Consider the following 20955-nt stretch of genomic DNA (forward strand, 5'->3'; position numbering starts at 1 on the left):
AACCTGTGTTAATCGTTGTTTTATTTCACCATTGCCTTGAAACTGTCAAGTTAATCGTTACATGCCGAATTCTAGGTCTGGCTCGCCACAAATAAGCCGGCTTACAAAACATCGTGCACCTGGCGGGATTTCTCTTTGCTGCTCCCGCGGGATTTGAAAGTTGAAATAAAAAATTCTGCAACGCACATTCATCATTTCCGTTTCACGTTCATCTACTAAGCCATTTTTAATATACATGAGCGGACGCTTTCCTGTGCAGAAGATTGAAGTATCAGCAGTCAGGGAAATATCCTTTGCAAAATGAGTTTTTGGTGCGCGCTGAAATAGTTGTGATGCTTGTTGGAAAAGTGAACTGAAATCCCAAATTCCTTCAATAAAGATTCCTTCGCCGATAACCAGCGTTCATTACGATCCAGTTTCAGCGCGAGATGATAATGTTCACCACCGTTCTTATGTTTCTCCCGACAGCAACACCACTGAACAACTCTCCCTTTGCCTTGCAATTGAGAAAATGCGTACACAACTGCTGAGGCGAAATTTTCCCGGGTTGGAAATTTAGTAATATCTGCCTGGCTATATGTCACCAAATAAACACTGCGTAGGTCACTTCTAAGGAGAGAATCTTCGGATAACGATTTACCCGGCTCCTCTGAACTAGATTCATCACTTTCATAGCTTTTCAAAAGATCCATAGTGTTGGTGGTTACTAATTTCACTGAACAATGGCAAAACAAGTGGCCAGAACGACACGCGAGTTGTTTATATCACGACCGGCATGATCTATTTTTGGCTTGTTACATCTCTGCTAAATAAAACACTGACGTTAACGTACGCGTAACTTAGAGAACACCGACCGGTGTGTCTATCCACGGCTCCCGGGAAGTTCAAACTTTTTGAGTTCTGAGGAAATGGAAAAAAATTGGCTGACACAATCGTGGACAAAACGGTTAAGAAAACGTACCCTTCCAAGCGTTTTGACAAGTAAACAATCGAACGACCATATTTTCCCCGCCCCCCTCCCCCCAACTCAATGTTGTTTGGTGGGTCACGAACAGTTTCACGGCAATCAGCATTTCCCAAATCAACATTGTATAGGGGGAGGGGGGGAGGGAGAAGGAACTTGTAGAAATTCGAGGGGAGGAATAGGAAATAATTGTTTTTGGTAGGCCGCGTTCAGATTTCTTAACGAGAATTGTCCACGATTGTAAAACAGACAAATTGTTTAAAAACAGAGATCTAACCCTGCACAGAAACCCGGTCGGGTGATATGTAATTGGACATTGGGTACTAATTAACGTCCAGGAATATTGCCGTTAATTGGTTCTAATTCGCGGAGATAATGGTTGTAATTAATTTGTAACGCAAAGAGATGCATTATCTCATCACCTCGCCAGTTATACAATGGTTTTTACGAGCGCCATTGACTCGCAAAGAAAGGCGTATATTGCATATTTGGCGCGGCAGAAGATATTACAAGCCGTAGAGATACTGAAACAATGCAACATTTCACTTGCATCGGTATACAGAATTCGAGACGAGTTCATATCCGTGAAACAGACCGGTCCCGTTTATACGCGCAGGAGGACCTCCGAGCAAGTTGTGCGCGCGTGACCAGAGAAAAATTATTCGCTGTTTGCGAGCGCTACGAAAAGAGGACGGACATTTTTCTTCCAGTAGGATTAAGGAGCGGGCTGGTCTAAAGCCTAATGAAGTAAGCAGCAGGACCGTTTGGCGTTTTCTGCACAAGGAAGGCTACCACTACCTGCAGGCGCGTAAAAAAGGCTTGATGTCCGAGGATGACGTTCATGCACTTTGCAAAGAACATAAAAAATAACCACTCTCGGGATATTTGGTGCAATACGGTTGCTTTCTATTTGGATGGTGTCAGTTTCTATTATAAAAGAAATCTGGCGGATCAAGCTAGAACGCCACAAGGGAGAGTATGGAGGAGAGCGTGCGAAGGGCTTATTCAGGGATGCACAGCTAAAGGATGCAAAGAGGGGAGTGGAGGTCGCGTTTTAAGATTAATGGTGGCCATTAGTTACGGTAAAGGAGTAATTGAGTGTCATGCATATGATAATCTGGACAGCCGTTCATTTGCCTCTTTTGTTAATGGAAAATTTGATTCTATGTTTGCAAGAGCAGACAAGAATGGTTCTCGCATGTTTGTACAACTCAACGCACCGAACCAGAATTCTGCTCTTGTTAGAAGAGTACTTAAAATAAAAAGGGCAAAACAATTATGTATTCCGCCTCGAAGCCGTGACATAGATGCTATCCAGAATTTCTTTAATCTTGTTTAAAAAAAGCTGAGAAAACAGGCTGTAGAATTCAACATTACGCGTGAGACATTCGATGAATTTTCATCACGTGTAATTAGAACAATGTACAACTTTCCATCAGAGGTAATCGACAAGATTATAGACACTATGGGTGGCCGTATGGATGCCATTATTACTGGAAAAGGACAACGCACTAAGTATTAATACTTGTATTCAATATACATTTATCATTCTTGCAACTCAGGACACGAAAGCAGTCTTTTCTGACCAAGTAATAATCAGAAGATTACGTCACGCTAGTATTTTATTGTGTTACATAGTACAGCGTGCGTGACAGGCATGTCACAAACGTCAACAAATACATTCTACAAGAGAAAATGTGTCCATTTCTTGCCGTAACATCTACCTTTCTTCCGTTTGTTTACATAGAACTCTTAATAACGCAAAATACTTTAATTGCATACGATTAACAAGAAGACATTTAGCACTTTCAACGATTAACAACGATTAACAGCAGTTTTGTATTAAAAGAAATGACTATCTATTCTTTTCAAGAGCATTCGGTGTTAACCGTTGAAAACCTGTGTTAATCGTTGTTTTATTTCACCATTGCCTTGAAACTGTCAAGTTAATCGTTACATGCCGAATTCTAGGTCTGGCTCGCCACAAATAAGCCGGCTTACAAAACATCGTGCACCTGGCGGGATTTCTCTTTGCTGCTCCCGCGGGATTTGAAAGTTGAAATAAAAAATTCTGCAACGCACATTCATCATTTCCGTTTCACGTTCATCTACTAAGCCATTTTTAATATACATGAGCGGACGCTTTCCTGTGCAGAAGATTGAAGTATCAGCAGTCAGGGAAATATCCTTTGCAAAATGAGTTTTTGGTGCGCGCTGAAATAGTTGTGATGCTTGTTGGAAAAGTGAACTGAAATCCCAAATTCCTTCAATAAAGATTCCTTCGCCGATAACCAGCGTTCATTACGATCCAGTTTCAGCGCGAGATGATAATGTTCACCACCGTTCTTATGTTTCTCCCGACAGCAACACCACTGAACAACTCTCCCTTTGCCTTGCAATTGAGAAAATGCGTACACAACTGCTGAGGCGAAATTTTCCCGGGTTGGAAATTTAGTAATATCTGCCTGGCTATATGTCACCAAATAAACACTGCGTAGGTCACTTCTAAGGAGAGAATCTTCGGATAACGATTTACCCGGCTCCTCTGAACTAGATTCATCACTTTCATAGCTTTTCAAAAGATCCATAGTGTTGGTGGTTACTAATTTCACTGAACAATGGCAAAACAAGTGGCCAGAACGACACGCGAGTTGTTTATATCACGACCGGCATGATCTATTTTTGGCTTGTTACATCTCTGCTAAATAAAACACTGACGTTAACGTACGCGTAACTTAGAGAACACCGACCGGTGTGTCTATCCACGGCTCCCGGGAAGTTCAAACTTTTTGAGTTCTGAGGAAATGGAAAAAAATTGGCTGACACAATCGTGGACAAAACGGTTAAGAAAACGTACCCTTCCAAGCGTTTTGACAAGTAAACAATCGAACGACCATATTTTCCCCGCCCCCCTCCCCCCAACTCAATGTTGTTTGGTGGGTCACGAACAGTTTCACGGCAATCAGCATTTCCCAAATCAACATTGTATAGGGGGAGGGGGGGAGGGAGAAGGAACTTGTAGAAATTCGAGGGGAGGAATAGGAAATAATTGTTTTTGGTAGGCCGCGTTCAGATTTCTTAACGAGAATTGTCCACGATTGTAGCTCCGATCAAGACCTTGACTATACCACGCCTGGAACTGCAAGCTGCAGTGATAGCAGTCAGATTGAAGTCGAAGATATTGGAAGAAATCGACTTTGAAGTTGATGATATGTACCTCTGGAGTGACTCAGAGATTGTCCTCCACTGCATTAGGAACACTCATAGGAGATTCAGCGTTTATGTGTCACACAGAGTTGCTGAAATTACTTCTAACTCTGACGTTAGGAAGTGGCACCATGTGCCAGGTTTGATAAATGTGGCAGATGACTGCACAAGAGGGATCGAAATGTGTGATTTGACTCCTGAGTGTCGGTGGATCAATGGTCCCAAATTCCTCATGCTCACTGAAGATCAGTGGCCAAGAAGCGAAAGGGCTCCAGAATTTGATGACAGCGAACTGGAAGTAAAGGCTTCAGTCCTAACAACGTCAGCTACCCCCAGTGTGAGCATGGTCACATGGGAGAGGTTCTCTTCCTGGAGGAAGCTGGTGCGCGTGTATGCTTGGTGGATGAGGTACAAGTTCAAGTTAAAGTGTAAAGTGAAGAAGAAATGTCCACCCTCAGAGCGACAGGGGAAGACGTTGTGTGCCGATGATCTTAAAGAGGCCTCCCTAGCCTTATGTCAGTTAGCACAGATTGAGTCGTTTAAAGAAGACTATGAAGATCTTCAAGCCAACAGAGCACTACCCCACAACAGTTCATTACTTCCGCTGCAGCCCATTTTCCTAGGCGGAGTTATCAGAGTCGGAGGTCGTCTCAACAAAGCTTCTATACCATTTGAGGCAAAGCACCAAGTGATTCTTTCCCCCGCACATTCAATTTCAAAACTTCTGGTTCAAGATCTTCATGAGAAACATCTGCATGCTGGGAGAGAACATACTCTGGCCCTTGTGCGTCAGCAGTTCTGGATTCCCCAAGGAAAATCCCTTACTAGGAAGATCATCAATGATTGCCTGTACTGTAGGAGAAGGAGAACTGAGCCCAAAGTGCCTGTGATGGCAGACCTACCCAGAGAAAGACTTGCGCTTTTTGAACCTCCGTTTACAAATACCGGAGTGGACTATTTCGGTCCCATGAGCGTTAAGAGAGGGCGAAGCACCGAGAAAAGATGGGGTTGCATCTTTACATGTCTTACCACCCGTGCAGTCCATTTGGAGCTAGCAGGAGACTTAAGTACTGATTCGTTTATCATGGCATTGAGGAGATTTCGAAGCCGCAGAGGCAATCCCAAGACGATGCGTTCCGACAATGGAACTAATTTTGTTGGGGCTAAGAGAGAACTAGAGGAAGCATTGAAGTCGTTAAGTCAAGAAAGCATTGCTGGTGAGCTAGCCCACCAAGGGATCACCTGGTTCTTTAACCCACCATCGTCCCCTCATATGGGAGGAATCTTTGAGTCACTGGTAAAGCAAGTCAAAAGAGCCATGAAGACTGTCATTAATGACCAGGTTATGCCAGAGGAGACACTCCATACAGTTCTTGTTGAGACTGAGGCTGTACTAAATAGCCGCCCGTTAACTTCAGTCAGTGATGACTTGAACGACTATGAAGCATTGACACCAAACCACTTTCTGATTGGAAGAGCATCTCCTAACAACCCTCCAGGTCAATTTGAGGAGCGAGAAGTTAACAGTCGCAAGCGGTGGAGAATGGCGCAAGCCCTAGCCGATATGCTGTGGCGTCGGTGGCGGAAGGAGTATTTACCTAGCCTGACCACCCGTTCCAAGTGGAATAAAGAACAGAGAAATTTACAAGAAGGGGATCTTGTCCTCCTGAAGAATGATGATGCGCCTCGCTCGCATTGGCCTCTCGGACGGATTCTCAAGACTTTCCCAGGGAGTGATGGCAGAGTGCGTATGGCAGAAGTGAAGACTCCAAATGGAATCTTGATGCGCCCAGCTGCTAAGCTGTGCTTATTGGAAGCGTCTACTTGACTAAATGAACAGTAAAGGACCTTATGAAGACTGTAAACACTTAAGACATCCTTTTGTCTAGAGCCTGCTCGTTGTCGTTATTTTAAACCTAGGAACTGTTGTTAATGGTCATTCGTTTCGGTCCGTAGACTCACTGGGGGGGGAGGATGGAGCGGCCACTTCCGGTTGCAGCCTCGCTCCAGGCCTCTTAAGTTTTAGGTTTCCCAGTAGGTATCGCGCGCGTTGTTTTTAAGCACGAGGTCGAAAAATAAACATGTCGTGTTAAATCGTGTTTTGTAAGTTTTATTTGGTCCAACCACCCTTGGTTTGAGGGATTGCCACTCTTTAAAATTTCAAGTACTGCAGGACGCCCATTTTAGCACTGACAATCTTCTCCTCCATCACCCCCTCCGATAGACGTTCGTGAGCCACGGACGGCAACCGGAAGTCGACGAATGTTTCTTTTCTTGGCGTAGTTTTGCTCCTTCCCACGGACAGAAAAAAAAGCTCTTCTTGATGACGGTGACTTAACGTTACAAACGCGATGGCGTGAACACGCTCCAAAAAGGGAAAAATTCTATTTTCGGTTACCGTCCGTCGCTCAAAAACGTCTGTGCTCAAGTTCCCTAATTAACGGTCCCCAACGTCACTTGTAATCTCGCCCTAACAAAGAAAATATTCATTGAAATAAATTGCACTTTGCATTTTCACAAGCGGCGTTGTTTGTTCTCAGCATTTACAAATAGGTATTCTTTGGTTTCAACCCTTTGATCCTGTAAGTAAAAGGTTAACATGTCTGAAGTCGTTTACCTTCCAACACTTTAACAGCTACCGTCCGGCCTTCTTTAAAGTCGACAGTCTGAGTTCTGGACTTGTAAAACACCTCAATTCCAGGTGACTCCCTGAAAACACCTTTGAGCACTTTACCAAATGCACCACGACCAATCTCCTCATTGAACTCGACCTGTTCCGGTAGAACCTCCCATCGTCGAAGGGGTATAATGGTTGACTTCGATCTGTTAAAAAAAAAAAAAAAGAACAGCATTATGCTAATTTTCATTGCTCGAATTTTGTCCGGCAACCGAAGACAGACATTTTGGGCCTTAGCCTATAAATATATGTATATTTTTTAAACAGTGAAAATATTGTTATTTTTGATCTTGTGAATTGTCTAGTAAAAAAAAGGTTATGTCAAAGATAGTTATAAATGTTTTGAAAGATATATATAAAATTAATACCTCCGGGATTCCGAGTTACGTGCCAACTTCTTCTTTTTCACTACTTTTTTATGAATCCAGGATGTCCCCACGATGAAAGTGATCACAAGAAGGACAACCATCCCCGATATTAAACCAATCATCAAGGCTGAAGATGTCCAAGAACTCGTGTCTGAAAATGATTGTCAAAAGAATAATTCCTGTTACTGAGGGAAGTCAATTAATTGTCCTGTTCAATCTAAACTAACATTAGAAATGACGCCAGTCCATTTCCACCTCAAGCAAACACAAGTTTACCCATCTTATATCTCTTGACATTATTTCCCGTCACGAACCTCATGTATATTTTAATGGAATGCGGATAATTTAATGATTATTATCAAAGGAAAAAGGAGATTTTATCCATTTGGGGGGATGGGGTGAGGGTGGGAAGGGGATCTACAATTGCCTATTTCTTGGTACTGTTAAATATTGTTGTTCAAGAAGTTTTAATAGTCGGCCGAAGATCTTTCCTTTTTGCTCAAAGCCTTTTGTTGGGGCTGTTTAACTTTCAGAAAGGAGGCGTAAAAATCAGCCGCACATAGAAACTGATATTATCAAATAACAGTAATTGTAAAAATATCCTTGTTTTTGCTGTTTTTAACTCGCCTGCAGAGACTGTGTTCCTGGAAGGTACTGACCGAGGCTTGGGTGGAGAAGTTTAGCTGGAACTTGACGTTTTTTCAAATGATAATCTTTCATCTGCCTCCCCTATCTAAAATAAATTGTCCCATTTTGCAACCCCATGTAAAACAGACACAGCGTGATACTGCATGCCAGAGCTGAAATTGGCCCATTGGTTTGGAAAGTAACCTATTGCGTTCGTCTAATCCATCAAATAGACCATTTCCAATATGTTAAAATTCGACTTGGCTACGAGGCTTGGGGGAATAAAACAAATAAATTTAAAATTTTTCATCTCTGAACTTCAATGTAACTTCTGTTGTTTTGTTCCCCCAAGCCTCGCAGCCAAGCTAGAATTTTAATATATCGGAAATGGTGTATTATTTGTTATTATTTCCTTGAAAAATCTCCAACAACGACAAAAGTCTTGGTATGTTAGACAAAAACCGTTTTAAAACCCTACAATTGAACTTATCGAGCTATCCCCACCCGTTAAATTCACATCCGGAAGTATCTCAGGGTATGCAAGGCGCTCGTACACATGACAGAAGATGGCAGAAGATCTGGAGTAGCGCCATCTTGCATGCGGATTTCAGTTCCAGGATGAAGTTACTATAAAGTGCATCCTCCATGCTCTCGACTCTAACAAAACATACAAAAGGATCCAAATACTTAATTCTTAAAAACTTGCCTGAGTTTGTTTTAATATTCCACCTTCTTGATCTACTGCTCTGACCTAACTCATTCCAGGCGGACATTTCGATCACGTACTGCGTATCACATCTTAATGGAAGAACATGATGTGTCTTCAAATTGTCATCGATTTCAACTTCATGCCAGGATGCTCGTGTTTCATGTGACTGTATCTCTTGATAATACACTGAGTACATGGTCAGCGGACATCCGTTATCAACAGGTTTAATCCAAGTAACGTTGACATCACAGCCCACTGTTTCAGTTTCGCTGTTTGTTATTGTATGGGGTAATGGAGTATCTGCACATAATGTTTAAAAAGAAAAAAAAGTTATTTGATTGCAGAGAGAATCGTTTCAAAACCCCAGAACTACCTCGGCCCATGTCTATTTGTATCCATACAGCTCAGAAATGGCTTAAGAAATTCTTTGGGTAGCTCATTTTATTTCTATTTGTTGAGTTGTTTTTCAAGACAATACGATAACATTTATTAGTTTTGACACAAGTTGCGCCTTTAGAACCGGGAAAACCTGATCAAATTTTTGATGTTCGTTCATCATAGATTTGAATGATTGATCAGACTTGATCGTTTATCTCATAATTGTATTGGTGTGAAAAGGATCAAAATGGGATAATTACCACCACTCCACATGCAGCAAGTCGACACCAACGCCTGATGAAGATGAGGAAACGTCGCTCACCACATCTATGCTACATAACCGTGAGACAAACGATCAATTTTGATCTATCAGTTTAATTGGAATATGACCGGATCTAGCGATCATTTTCACGAAATTTCTGTATTTTAGATAATATTTATCTTTGCAGCTGCTTTATTCTCCTATTGTTGGCTGGTTTCAGAAGAGATTACAAACGGCGGCCTCTGTAAATAAAAATAAAATCTAAAGAAATAAAAGCCAATTAGATCATAATCCTGCCTCAAAAATTATTATACAACCATGCTGCTAATGGCGACCCTCATGAAAGATTTAATGAGTAGCAATTAGCTGCTGTTAAAACAGTGATTACCCAAGGAAACCAAAATCATGATTTTTGCCTGAAAATGAAACAACGTCATCCAGGAGAGGGTACTGAATACCCATAGGTACTCCTTAGTGTCACCGAAACCTGGATTAAGCACAAACCTTTACCTTTAGTTCCAGTTTTGAAGTTCCATGTCTCGCTGTCGTCCTTGTCACTTTCTCCGTATGAATAAAAGGAGGTGACAGTTATTTCATACTGTTTCCAACACTCCAGATGAAGGGTATAGCTGGTGGTGTTTCCATTAACAGTAGTTGAGTTCCAGTGGCCTTCTTCTTCTCTGTAGTTGACTTTGTACTGCACAACATGTACAGGACATATCCTTTCCACGGGAGGCTCCCATTTCACGAGAACGGTTCCACCTGTAACTTCTTTGCTCTTGTTTACGATAACAGGTGCATCTGCAAAGGATCGTAAATACAAACATGATTATCTTAACGTTTTCAATAGCGTGGAAGAAAAGTGGACAGATTAGTTATTAACAAGTTTCAATCATCCAAAGCACACTGTTTGGAAAGCTTATGTCCTGTGATGGAGTTGCATTTAGTTGTTTATTATAGTTAGTTTTCCAGGTAATCCTCTGAAGGACGGTTCCTACTAATACAGAAGTATTTTTGCGCAGCTTATAACTGTGCGGAAAAAAAGCAGATCTTAGCAAGAGATTTTGAAATTCAAACACAGAATTTGGGGTAACCATTCACTTTCCAGAGATAATAAAGGGACAATAATTGTAAAAAAATATAAAGATGTATCGAATGTTGTTGTTGTTGTTGTTGTTGTTGTTTTAATTCAAACTTAATTATCTCTGAAAAATGTGTAGTTACCCTCAATTTTTTTTTTTTTGAGTTTTCTGACCCTTTCTTAGATCTTCTTTTCCCGCATACCCATAAACCGAACAAAAATACCTTTGATTTAGTAAGCGCCGTCCTAAAGAAATCAGGGTTTCTCGGATCGTCCCGAGATGCATAGAACGCATGCGCAATAACAAAAGGAAGCACTGTTCTAAAACACTAATATTAAGTAGAAGCACATATTTATAAATTAAAACTAATTAACACTGTTTACCCAAGGAAAAGAAAATTGTGGTGTTTGCCCGAAAATAAAAGTATGCAATCCAGAAGAGAGTATTAAACACCCATAGTTACCTCTTAGTGTCACGAAAATCTGGGTTAAGCACCAACCTTTACCTTTAGTTCCAGTGTTGAAGTTCCATATCTTGCTGTCCTTCTTGTCACTTTCTCCGTATGAATAGAATGACGTGACGGTTATTTCATACTGTTTCCAACACTCCAGATGAAGGGTATAGCTGGTGGTGTTTCCACTGACAGAAATTGAGTTCCAATGGCCTTTTTCAGCATGCAAAATTACTTCTCTGTAGTTGACGTTGTACTGCAGAACAGGACATATTCGCTCCATGGGAGGCTCCCATTTGACTAGAACGGTTCCACCTGTAACTTCTTTGCCCTTGTCTACGATAACAGGTACACCTGCAGAGGATCATAAATAGAAACATGATTACCTTAACGATTTCAATAGCGTGGAAAAAAAAGTTGACAGATTAGCTGTTAATAAGTTTTTAATCATCGCAAGCACACTGTTTGGAAATCGTATACATGTAAGTGCATGGCTGGTAAAGGAAGTGTATTTAGCTGTTTATTACAGTTTTAGGTACAGCAAGATGATTTGGAATTCAAAAAATAAAATTGAGGATAGAAATGCATGCAATTTAAAAGGTAATTAAGCGACAATAACTCTAGGTGCCGTCCCAAAGAAATCTGGGTCTCTCGGATCGTCCTGAGATGCTTAGAACATTTGCCCAATAGCAAAAGGAGTCACCGTCATTAAGTACTTATATTAAGTTCAAGCAAATATTTGTAAATCAAAACCAATTAAATTTAAAATGGAGGACTAGCTGTTTAGTTCGAGCTGGTTGAAGAGCTGAACTTGAGAGTATCTGAGTGTGATTTGAACCTGGTACCTCCGATCTTTCTTTTAACTTGAAGCCGATATGTTGCATACGATGAGTTGCGACATCGATATTTAGCGCAACCACACTCAAACATTTATGCCCCTCGCGAAGGCAATTTTCACGTTAACGTTAGTAGTTAACGTTAATAGTTTTTAAATTAGCTTTTAAAACTTCCCCATGATAAAGCAATGATTAAACCCTTGCAGAATGAACGAAATAGACAAAAAGAACCTAAGAAACAAGTAATTTAAATTAAAACTAAAACTCCAGACCGAGTGGTTTAGCCGGTTTTTAGATTATGGGCTTTGTTTTATTATCAGTCAATCAAAACTAATGCTTTAAATTTCCGCTTATTTCACTTATGCCACGACGAAGAGTTAAAATCTAACCAGTGACTTATGTTTATAAAAAAGGAATTAGGCACCAACCTCTTAGTTTATTGATTTGATCCAGTGATAATGCCGTGCCAAAAACATAAAGATCCATAACTGATCCATGGAACTGGCCATCGGTCCAGTGGCCGTCATTTCCAATTTTGTATGGTTTTCCTGTGGGTGGGTAGAAGAATATATCTCTGGAGGGAAACGTACGATTACCTACGTTTTTACCATTAACATAAATTGTCGAATTTCCAGTTGCGTGATCCCACGTGACTGCCACGTGTGTCCAAATGTTCGAAGAAACTTTAACGCCACCCTCAAAGTAATACCACCTATAGCTATCGTCGGTTGAATGGCGACCAAATCCGACCTTCCGGCTTCTAAGATTAAGATGAAACTGCCATGGGAAAGTCCAGTCGTTATAAATCGTTTCGTCGTCGCCAGTTACAAGGCTCCTCATTGGTTTTATCCAACAGGAAATTGAAAAACTCCTGCGATTGAGATAGATTATCGGAGCAGTGGCGAAGGAATTTGATCGGTCGAAGATGGGAGCCTTGCTTCCTGGACACCACCCTTCGATAAAGGATGGATTACCACTGAAACTGAGATAAGAAAAGAAACGTCAACCAATAAACAAAATCTCCCCATTTAAATAGTATAACCTTCTTCCAAAAATCCCTACCAGGAATTGATTATTATTATATTTTTTTTTTTTTTTTTTTTTTTGTTGTTGGGTTTTTTTTTTTTTCAGTTAAAAGTTGATGATCAAAAGGTTATCGCGTTGGATGACGTCACTGACACCCAGCAGCGCCATTTGCTTATCTCTCCTATAATATTAACATTATTATGTAGCCGACATAAAAGGCTATCTATTAAATTAAAGATCAAAACTTTTCAAATTATCGTAACGTAACGAAAAAGCAGGAGGGGGTCTAACCACCCCCTCCCCTTATATCACGCTGGGGGGGTTGAGTTTGCATGTACGTCCGAACGTTAATCTGACAAAATTATTTGCTCACGTGACTTGATTTTCCATGGCAATAAAAAATTGATAGCCATGTTTTAAGAATTTAGAATGTTATGTTCTAAAAATTGAAACGCATTATCGCTACTCTAATATTTTTCGTTTATAATTAATTTTGATGAGTAATTTCTTTGAAATAGATTTTGTAATGAAAATACACGCTAAAAAATCACGACGTTTCGACCTCCCCGAGGCCATTTTCAAGTGTGAGTAAAAAATAAAAGCCTTAGCATAAATATATTCATAGAATTAAATACCATGCTCAACCGTGCATTTAAGCTCTCATCTACGTGGAAGCTTTTTCATCAGGAATGTGAACGTCTCAAAGAGACCTTTTCCCGACTGCGCTACCCAGACAAACTTTTGCAGTCTACCATCCGTCAATTCATTGATTCGAAAGTGTCTCAGTATTCGCACACCCAACAGCAAGTACCTGAGGAACAAGAAGCCCCAATCAGAATCGTGTTGCCATTCAAAGATCAGTGAGCAGACAACTTGGAGACCTCAGTCGGAAGATCAAGGTGGATATCAGCCCGGTGTACACAAGTCGGAAGATCAAGGATGAAATAAAAGTGATGGAAGACAAGCCACCCCTTGTAAATCAACAATGCGCTGTGTATCATTTTCAGTGTAGCCTGTGTGATGCAGGCTATGTCGGCTACACGTGCCGACACCTTCACCAGCGAATTGAGGAACATAAGGGATCGGCAATCGGAAACCACCTGAGGGAGCAGCACAATATGGCCCCAAATGACATTGCGAAAAGTTTTAAAATTTTAAGAAAGTGTCAGAACAAACTTGATTGTCTTATTTTTGAAATGCTTTTTATCAAAGAACTGAAATTAAACCATCACTAAACAAACGGTGTGATTCCATCCGCGCTAAATTATTTGTTTAGATCAGTTCTTTACAAGCCTCATTATTGCTTCATTGTTTCATTGTTTTATGTCCTTTTTTAACTTTATAACACTTATCATTGACATTTTTGACACATTTTAGCGTTCATGACATTCTTACCGATTTTTAATTCTATGAATATATTTATGCTAAGGCTTTTATTTTTTACTCGCACTTGAAAATGGCCTCGGAGAGGTCGAAACGTCGTGATTTTATAGCGTGTATTTTCATTACATAATTAATTTTGGATCAATTTTAACGGTTAACTGAGGTTTTTAGAACTCGAGAAATCCAAGATGTAGGCTGTGAAGAATAAAGAACAAGTGGGCACGAGGGAAATACGAACAACTGATACAATATAGTGTAGTACCGTACTGTCCAACAGATTATACGCCCTCCAGTGATCAACAGTCTCACTCCAATCCGTTGCCAAATGCCATTTTAACCGTATACACTCGATTGCCAAAACGTTGACGCCTAAAAAGCATAAACCGTGAACGATGAGACCCAATGGGTTTATGGGTATAAGTGTACTAAATTTATTTGCATAATATCCTACTCTCGTGCGACGGTTGATAACCAAAATTAGTTGCACCTGGTGAATGATGGAAACTGTCCAAGCTTTACTTTAAGTGTCAAGTCGGCCAACAAGGGCCAATTTTTAAACACTACCCACAAATCCGTTGGGCCTCATCGTTCATGGTTTATGCTTTTTAGGTGTCAACGTTTTTGCAATCGAGTGTATCAGAGACGTATGAACATTTAGCTATCGTGCCAAACAACGGTTGGCGAATTTTCGATTACTAAGTTAGCTAAAATGATTTACATGTCAACCTTGAACAGGATTATGTTGTTCGAAACATATAGTTCAATTACAGCGGAACCTTTTTCCTACAAATAACTATAATGTTTTACTGGTCGCTCAAATATGTAGTAATTGACCAACCTTATGTTCTGATCACTGCCATCTAGCTTCCAGTGGCCAAGGACAGTCATCGCTAAAAATGCAACAACAGGTACAAAAACGTTAGTTGGGGTCATAATCCTGTGTCCTTGCGCGATGCTTGTACTATATTAAGTATATCTTGGCGTTTAAGCCATCAAAAAATGTCCTAAACCCATTAAAGGGCGGGTTTTAGCCCTGTCTCTCAACTCTGATCCAGTATGGAAACTTTGTGTCAGATAAATTCTGCCAAACGTAACAGGAGTTTATTTTCCGTGTACGCTTGAGTATATATGGATAATTCAGGTTATTTATACGCAATCTCATTGAAAAATAAAAAAAGGAACGGAACGTGTAGATTTTAAAGTACTGCATGGTCGTGGATTCATTTCTAAAATTCATGACCTCAATGGCGTAATGCGCACAGATCGGTGTAATTTCTTGCAGTGTATTCGCATTCTCTGTCATAAACCACATCTAAATAAAGACGCATACGCTAGGATCAGTGACAAGAGTGAAAACTCATAGGTAACCTGGTAATACTTGGAGCTTTGAATGCTTAATTATTTGTTCGTTATAGAGCTGCGCTGTGCATTGTTCCTTCTATTGAATGAAACAAACAAATGTAAAGACGGAAAAAAGAAAATAGGAAAAGTACACATAACATGAATATGCATAACAAACATCTTGGAACACGAATAAGTCGTGATATCCGACATCTTGTTTTACAACAGATTGCAGGCGTAGTGCTAGCGAGTTTGAAGAACACTTTTAAATTTCTGGATGGAGCCCTCTCTGCCCCGGAATAACCCAACCACTTCCAAACCTTGCAGACGAGTAAACAGAATTGACTTACCAGTGGCCATGACCATTAGACTTGTGCAGGTCTGTCAATAGAAATCAGTGGAAGGGTTAAAGGGAACAGTACTTCATCATTTCATCCCTTTAAAAAGCCAACCCCTACGTTATGGCTCGCTGAGTAGTCCATGGAACAGCTATTTGAAATCGTTACAAGTTTTCTGAACAAAGCTGCTTTGCTCCGTTTAACGTCGAGGACAACAACAACCATGATGATCAAGGTAGTTTTAAGTCCTTCACGGCCGCGAAAAGCGGCTTTAGTTGGAAGAGTCTTCACAAAGTCGTGTTACAACATTCGTGAAAGAACAGTGATAGCACTGAGATAAATGACGTTAAAGAAAACACAAATACTTGCGAATACAAAGGTGTTTCTCTACGTTATTCAAACTTACATAAATACCAAGCTGATTAATTAGAATTTTCTAAGTCTTATGACTTTATTCCTGTTAAATTATGGTTTATTAGTTTGTTCGGAAGGAATTAATGAAATCACCTCAGATATCTGGATTTGATTGAGACAAAAAGTGGTCTTTTCTTTGTAGAAATGTGGGTTCTTTCAACTTTCGTAATAATCCACCAAAAAAAACGCAGTCGGCCAATAAAGGAGCTCTATAATCCAAGGGATCGACTATGAGATAAATTAAAAAGATTCTCTTATGACTGTTGTTTAGTTCATCTACTTACTCACCGTCAATATTACTATCCACCCAGTGTTCATCGTCGTCTTCTTTCCTCCTTACTCGTCTTCCGTGCACACACAGACAAACTGCATGAAAGAAAAACGAAAAAAATTAAACGAACTGAATTTTTAAGACTTTGGTCTGCTTGGTACACATGAACATTTAGCCTATGTTTCAAAACTCGCAGATGTGTCTACTGCAAATACTTGTGGAAATAAACTAAACACTGAAATCCTTTGATGCCAAAATTCTGTAAGTCGGACGCATCTCAAAGAGAGAGATGGTAAGTGTGGGCTCTATACCGAGGGATTTGACATGTTGCGCCTTGGCTGTTTGATGTTTTAGATCCACATGTCGAAACTTTGGATGTTTCCAATCGTATTATTTTCACACCTTCTCGATACAAATGATCATACAATACAATACAAACTTTAATGACAATCCCTGAAAAAGGGTTTTCAGCGAAAATAATACTAAATTTACAACATTAAACGTCAAAACAATAATTTGATCCAGTATTCCTTAAGAAACGAGATTTTAAATTCGCTATGTAGTGGAACCACTTACAAAAAGCTGTTTAGCGAGGAAAAGTAGAACAGGCTGATATAATATTGATCGTCACTATAAACTACGATTGGCGAAGAATAAACACCCGGCCGGCAATAAATTGCAGGATTTCTTCCTCAAACTTGTTAGTTATTTAAAGATCTCTCGAACTATTATTTCGATAAGTCGGCCAGAAAGTGTTGAATATTTATCGATTTCATCGATATTTTTTCAGCAGTTAGCACTTAAAAGTTGTCTACTGCTATACAAGCAAAAATGGCAATTTATATTCATCAAAGTCATCATGTCGAAGAACGAGCTGGTTAATAAAGTTTTTATTGCCAGGCAACACACGAGACATAATAAACTTTCGCCGCTTCTGTATAAATATCAGCTTTAAGCAACTAGTAACTAGCGAAAAAGACACAGAGTGACAAAATGTTCATGAAAAATAGCACAAATAAAGACATATTTAACTTTTGCTTCTACATAAATCTCAGTTTTAAGAAACTGGTAACTAGTGAATAAAACACAGAGTGACAAACGGTCCGTGTAAAATGCCGTTTTTATACCTGGCATTTTATGTACGACATTTCCTTTTAAAATTGATCATTGCCTTCTGTTATCTCCAGGCGCCGAGGGAAGAGGAAGAAGAAACGGTCTTCACAACACTTCAAAACAAGGGCTAGTCAGTTTTATTTTAACTTTATTACTCGAGCGCTTATAATATATAGCTATACACGCTTGGGTCTCCACTGAGGAGCTGCAAGCAACGAAAATTATGTGTATTTGGCTTTCTTTCATTTTGCTGCTTTATATATGACGACGTTGTTGCAATTAGGTGTATAGGTCTTTAGAGATTTTTTTTCCGTTTCTAGGTAATTATAACAAGGCCTTCAGTAATCGAAGTCGTCCTCAAATATTGATGTTCAAAAAATAAATGATCATTGAAGGTGATATTTAGGATCACGAACACGAGTTGAACTTCTTTCGTCAAAATTGCGCATTTCGTTATTAATGTCATATTCTCAATCCTTTAATTGTGCCTGTAGAATGATGACCAGATCAAACACACGTACAATAAACTATAACAATGCTACAAACAAACACTCACCTGAAAGTTTCTGAATGATTCCCTCCGAAATTAAACTTTAAAGCGTGATCTCGATAACTAGCCTCAGTAACTCGCAATGTATACAGAGCGCAATGCTCTGAACAGCTGTCGGCTTCAAAAAGGAACGCGAAAATGAAGAACTCATTTATTCAAGTTGTGCAAACATGGGCTGGGCTAAGAAGTAAAGTTAATCAATTTTCTTGACAGATCTGGTTTTAATAAGGGCAAAAATAACAGCAGAAACAATTTCGTTATACAAAAAAACACATCAGTTTTGCTGGCCCTTCCTCTTTTTTAATTACAACCTTGGATCTCAACTTTTTTTGTTATTTATCAATGACTTAACGAATTGCTTGCAATTTTCCCAAACCAGAATATAAACTCATGATACCAGCTTGACGTTTGCTAGGGATGATATTAAGCATGTAAAAGATTGTGTTTAGGACGATTAGCGTATTCTAACTGAAAACTCTTCGAATTTTGGGGGACATTTAAGGGTCTTAGCGCTAGTCCGCCCATTGCTAGTCAAGTATCCTGTTTTTCCACATGTTATGAGAATCGTACTTCAGTTATCAAGTTTACTGCACTTAGAAGTTTAGTCTTTGCCATTGTTTTCATCTTTTACGCGCACAGAACTTGTAAGTATTGTATTTATTTTCGTTTTTTCCTTTTTGGCACCTTCACTTATACAGTGTATTGCATTTATCTAGTTTTTACGGATGTGAACCATCATGTTGTGGCATGCTATTGAGCTACAAAATGCGCAATGTTCAGTTGCAATTAGTTGGCTGCCGAATTATTAAATGGTTGTGTTTGGTTGACTCGAAAAGTCTGTGTTTTCCCCCCACAGATTGTCTTATGATCTATGCAAAGTGTACACTTAGTTATCAGCCAATAAGCTTACCTTAAACCTGACATTTTCTGACTGACTTCTGACTTCGTGTTCTTTTTTGAAGCCGACATCTGTTGTTGGCATTTCGTTCTGTATACATTATGTGGAATTTAATGGTTTCAGTTCGGAGTCTTGCGAAATTAAGTGCGGGGTGCCTCAGGGTTCTATACCTTTTTTTTTTTTTTTTTTACAAATACAATATAAAGCCTGCTAACTTACGAGATACATGGATACAAGTTAAGTTACAAGATAACGCTTAAAGCTTAACCTGGTTACATGCTGACTTTCCAACACTTTACAGAATTAACACATACACGCACTTACATATAAATGCACACTGCACGTGAAGTTTAAAACTAAAATCATTTACAAGTCTTTACACAGCATTCTTCACGTGCATACAAATTACCAAAAACACAGGGGCCCAGGTTTTAACAAATTGTTCTAATTTATTATTTGATACTGCTTATGTTCGCATAACAAAGATTTTGTTTTTTGGGCGTAAAAGAAAGCTTTCAAAGTTTAAAATGCCATTGCAAACACTAGCGCTAAAAATGTGGTACTTGGCAATAACGAGGGCGTAATTGAGCGCTGACCAGTTGTTTGATTTTTGGTGCCAGCCATACAGAATCACACTTTCAGAGGATTTTTTGTGTTCTTGGTATGTTTTGTGCCACCATCGCGTAAAGAGGTTCCAAAACGTGTAGGAAATGTTACAGGTAAACAGCATGCGCAACAATGATTGACTTTCGTAGTTGCATAGCGGGCAAATGTCACTGTCCTTTATACCAGCACGAAAAAATTGGACTGCGTAGGTAGGATGTTTTGAATAATTTTGAACTGAAAAATTATAAGCTTTGGTTCATGCAAGATTCGGAAGGGGAGCATATAGACGTTTTGGATGTTTTCTGTGGTGAAGCCGTAATTTAAAATTTTACTCTCACCGGTTGGAATCAAATAGGATTTGCTAAGTAAAGTCGAATATGCAATTTTAGTAGACGGCAGTGAGAGAGATTGTACCTTTGAAGAGACTGTGTTGCGGAATTTTACTTTCCATATTTTTGGGATGGCTTGCAGTATACCATAAAATGTAGTGAAGGGTACTTCAAGGTTAAGTTTTTCTTTGAGCTCAGTTAGTGATAGAAAATTTCAGGCTTTGAACTCCTATTTTTTCTAAACTTATTGGGTAAATCAGATAGAGGCAACTTTAAAGTCTATTGGAATGTTAGAGGTGTTTTAAGCGTTATCATCAATAAAGAGCTTTCTGTGTAACGATCTGTGTAACGTGTCAAAGGTCGTGGACTTTATTCTTTTTGCAGATGATACAAACAAATTTTTCTCCCAAAAAGATTTTAACTTGCTTCCTGGAATCTTGAATTCTGAAATGCTTCAATTGACTCAATGGTGTCGAGCAAACAAACTGTCCATTAACTTTAAAAAATCAAATTTTATGGTTTTTAGACCACCCCAAAGGAGGCAAACACTTGATATATCGATCTATTCAAATTGACAACAATGCAATTGAACGTGTGAAAGAAACAATATTTTTAGGTGTTATCCTCGATGAGCATTTGTCATGGAAGCCTCACTTTCTTAGTGTTTCTAGAAAAATATATATCAAAATCAATAGGTATTATTTACTAGTTATTGCCTTCCCAAAACCTCCTTACGTTCTTATACTATAGTCTAGTTTACACTTACTTAATTTATTGTGTTTCTGTGTGGGGATCGACATATCAGTCTAATTTAAATCGGATTCTTGTTTTGCAAAAGAAGATAATCAGAATAATATCTAAAGTTTCTTTTGATGCTCATACCTGTGTTCTTTTTAAAGAACAGGAGATTTTAAAATTCTCTGACATTTATTTATACCAAATAGGTAAATTTATGTATCTTTTTAATAGAAGCTTACTTCCAAATTATTTTCGTGATATGTTTACTCTTGCAAGCCAGATACATTCTTATAATACAAGAAATTCCAACCTTTTCTATATACCTTATTGTCGAACTAATCTTCGAAAATTCTAAATTCGGTTTCAAGGTCCTACGTTTTTCAACTC

At 39.2% G+C, this 20955-nt stretch overlaps 3 protein-coding genes and 1 pseudogene across 3 annotated transcripts; 2 read left to right on the top strand and 2 right to left on the bottom strand.

Annotated features, from left to right (window-relative positions):
* Positions 1 to 4068: 4068 nt before the first annotated feature.
* LOC146464939 (uncharacterized) lies at positions 4069 to 5999 on the top strand (the record flags this gene model as incomplete). The annotated part of the gene is made up of 1 exon (XM_085129115.1): positions 4069 to 5999. A coding segment is annotated over one exon (1931 nt), but the record flags the coding sequence as incomplete, so codon positions are not given.
* Positions 6000 to 6588: 589 nt separating this feature from the next.
* On the bottom strand, positions 6589 to 7550 carry LOC146464940 (uncharacterized). Its single transcript, XM_085129114.1, has 2 exons — positions 7217 to 7550; positions 6589 to 6994 (listed from the first exon to the last, which is right to left on the bottom strand). Exons 1-2 carry the CDS (start codon positions 7336 to 7338, stop codon positions 6766 to 6768), a joined length of 351 nt encoding a protein of 116 aa, XP_084985240.1. The 5' UTR covers positions 7339 to 7550; the 3' UTR covers positions 6589 to 6765.
* Positions 7551 to 8373: 823 nt separating this feature from the next.
* Positions 8374 to 18103, bottom strand: LOC146464941 (uncharacterized). Its single transcript, XM_085129113.1, has 8 exons — positions 18004 to 18103; positions 16352 to 16429; positions 15662 to 15692; positions 14809 to 14860; positions 11990 to 12543; positions 10780 to 11079; positions 9697 to 9993; positions 8374 to 8852 (listed from the first exon to the last, which is right to left on the bottom strand). Exons 2-8 carry the CDS (start codon positions 16379 to 16381, stop codon positions 8374 to 8376), a joined length of 1743 nt encoding a protein of 580 aa, XP_084985239.1. The 5' UTR covers positions 16382 to 16429; positions 18004 to 18103.
* LOC146464942 (uncharacterized) lies at positions 13224 to 14049 on the top strand (annotated as a pseudogene).
* Positions 18104 to 20955: the final 2852 nt, after the last annotated feature.

Source organism: Pavona decussata, unplaced genomic scaffold (genome assembly GCF_977016875.1).
Source record: "Pavona decussata unplaced genomic scaffold, jaPavDecu1.1 SCAFFOLD_160, whole genome shotgun sequence".
Taxonomy (NCBI): domain Eukaryota; kingdom Metazoa; phylum Cnidaria; class Anthozoa; order Scleractinia; family Agariciidae; genus Pavona; species Pavona decussata.